The sequence below is a fragment of the Octopus bimaculoides genome, chromosome 29 (assembly GCF_001194135.2).
Source record: "Octopus bimaculoides isolate UCB-OBI-ISO-001 chromosome 29, ASM119413v2, whole genome shotgun sequence".
NCBI lineage: Eukaryota > Metazoa > Mollusca > Cephalopoda > Octopoda > Octopodidae > Octopus > Octopus bimaculoides.
Window position 1 is genome coordinate 7,994,903 of NC_069009.1, and position 1,433 is coordinate 7,996,335.

Sequence of the window (1,433 nt, forward strand, 5' to 3'; positions counted from 1 at the left end):
ATATATATATATATATATATATATATATATATATATGTATATATATATATATTCATATATATATTCATATATATATATATATATATATTTACATGACCCTATACATCACCTCTGTCCAATTAGCTGTCAAGAACTGTCATGATGTCATAGCTTGGAACAAATTTATTAAATAACATGTGGCAGTGGTAGTGTTGGTGGCAGTGACAGTAGCAATGGTAATAATGGTGGTGGTGATGACGCTGGTAACAGTGGTGGTGATAGTGCTAATGCTTCTTGTGGTGCTGAGTAGGTGGATAGAGGCGTGTATTAAGAACAGTGCTGTGAATGTTAAAGTTATACAGTTGATAGATGTATACAGTAATGTTGTAGTCATAGTGGCAGTGGTGAAAGTAAAGGGGGTGCTACGGCTGCTTTTCATGTTTTAATATTATGTTGTTTTAATAATAAATGCTTTGCTTATTGTATTTGTTTTTGTTTTTGTCATTGCAGGTTGCTATTCTGACCCGTTCCAAGAAGCAGTACTGTGGCGGCACTTTGATCTCTCCTCAGTGGGTTCTGACAGCGGCACACTGCATCCGGAAGCGAGGCAAGAAGCGCAAAGTGATTGTGCGTGTCGGAGAGCATGACTTGCGTACTGCAAATAATGGTGGCAGAGGTGGCGAGATCAACCTGATCCTGGAGAAAGACTTCCCCCACCCGAAATTCGACTTCCATACCATTTCTAATGACATTGCTCTACTGAAACTAAAGAGACCTGTGCGTCAGAGCCACACTGTTGGGTTTGCCTGTCTGCCAGGCAAGAAGCAGGAGCTACGTGCTGACACCATCTGTAACATCATTGGTTGGGGCAAAGTGAATGGTGCACACCAACATGGTGCCAGGGTCCTCCATGAAGCCGAGGTACCAATCGTAGACCGGAACAGATGCCAGAAAGCATTCACTTACCCAATCACTGGCGATCAGATCTGTGCTGGTTTCAAAGAGGGAGGAGTAGACTCATGTGGTGGTGACAGCGGGGGACCATTGATTTGTGCTGTACAAGCAAACAGCACCACCCTCTGGTATGTATATGGCATCACCAGTTATGGAGAGGGCTGTGGACAGAAGAGCAAATATGGTGTCTACACAGATGTGCGCAAATATCTAAAATGGATTTACAGAACAATCGGTAACAACTGTACCAGGCGACCTTAGACATTGGACCCTTAGTGCCCTAGTTTGATAGTCCAGTAGACTGGTAGGGGTCCAAATAAATGGGGTGAGAAGATGTTGGGTGAAAGACTTTGGGGATCTGTCATTTGTTAAAATGACCTTACATTGAACAGTTAATACATTGGTCTTGTTGGTCAGCGATCAGCAACAAGCAAACAACATATATATGTATATATACACACACACATACATATATATATATGTATGTGTATATATATATA

At 41.5% G+C, this 1,433-nt stretch overlaps 1 protein-coding gene across 2 annotated transcripts in view; it reads left to right on the forward strand.

The window, feature by feature from the left end:
* The window catches only part of LOC106883571 (trypsin), a 323,127-nt gene extending 321,736 nt beyond the window's left edge, over nucleotides 1-1,391 (forward strand). For both annotated transcript variants that reach the window (XM_052977863.1, XM_052977864.1), the window contains exon 4: nucleotides 490-1,391. In XM_052977863.1, coding sequence (XP_052833823.1) covers nucleotides 490-1,194 — 705 coding nt within the window. In that variant the 3' untranslated portion in view covers nucleotides 1,195-1,391. The remainder of the gene's footprint in view (nucleotides 1-489) is intronic.
* Nucleotides 1,392-1,433: the final 42 nt, after the last annotated feature.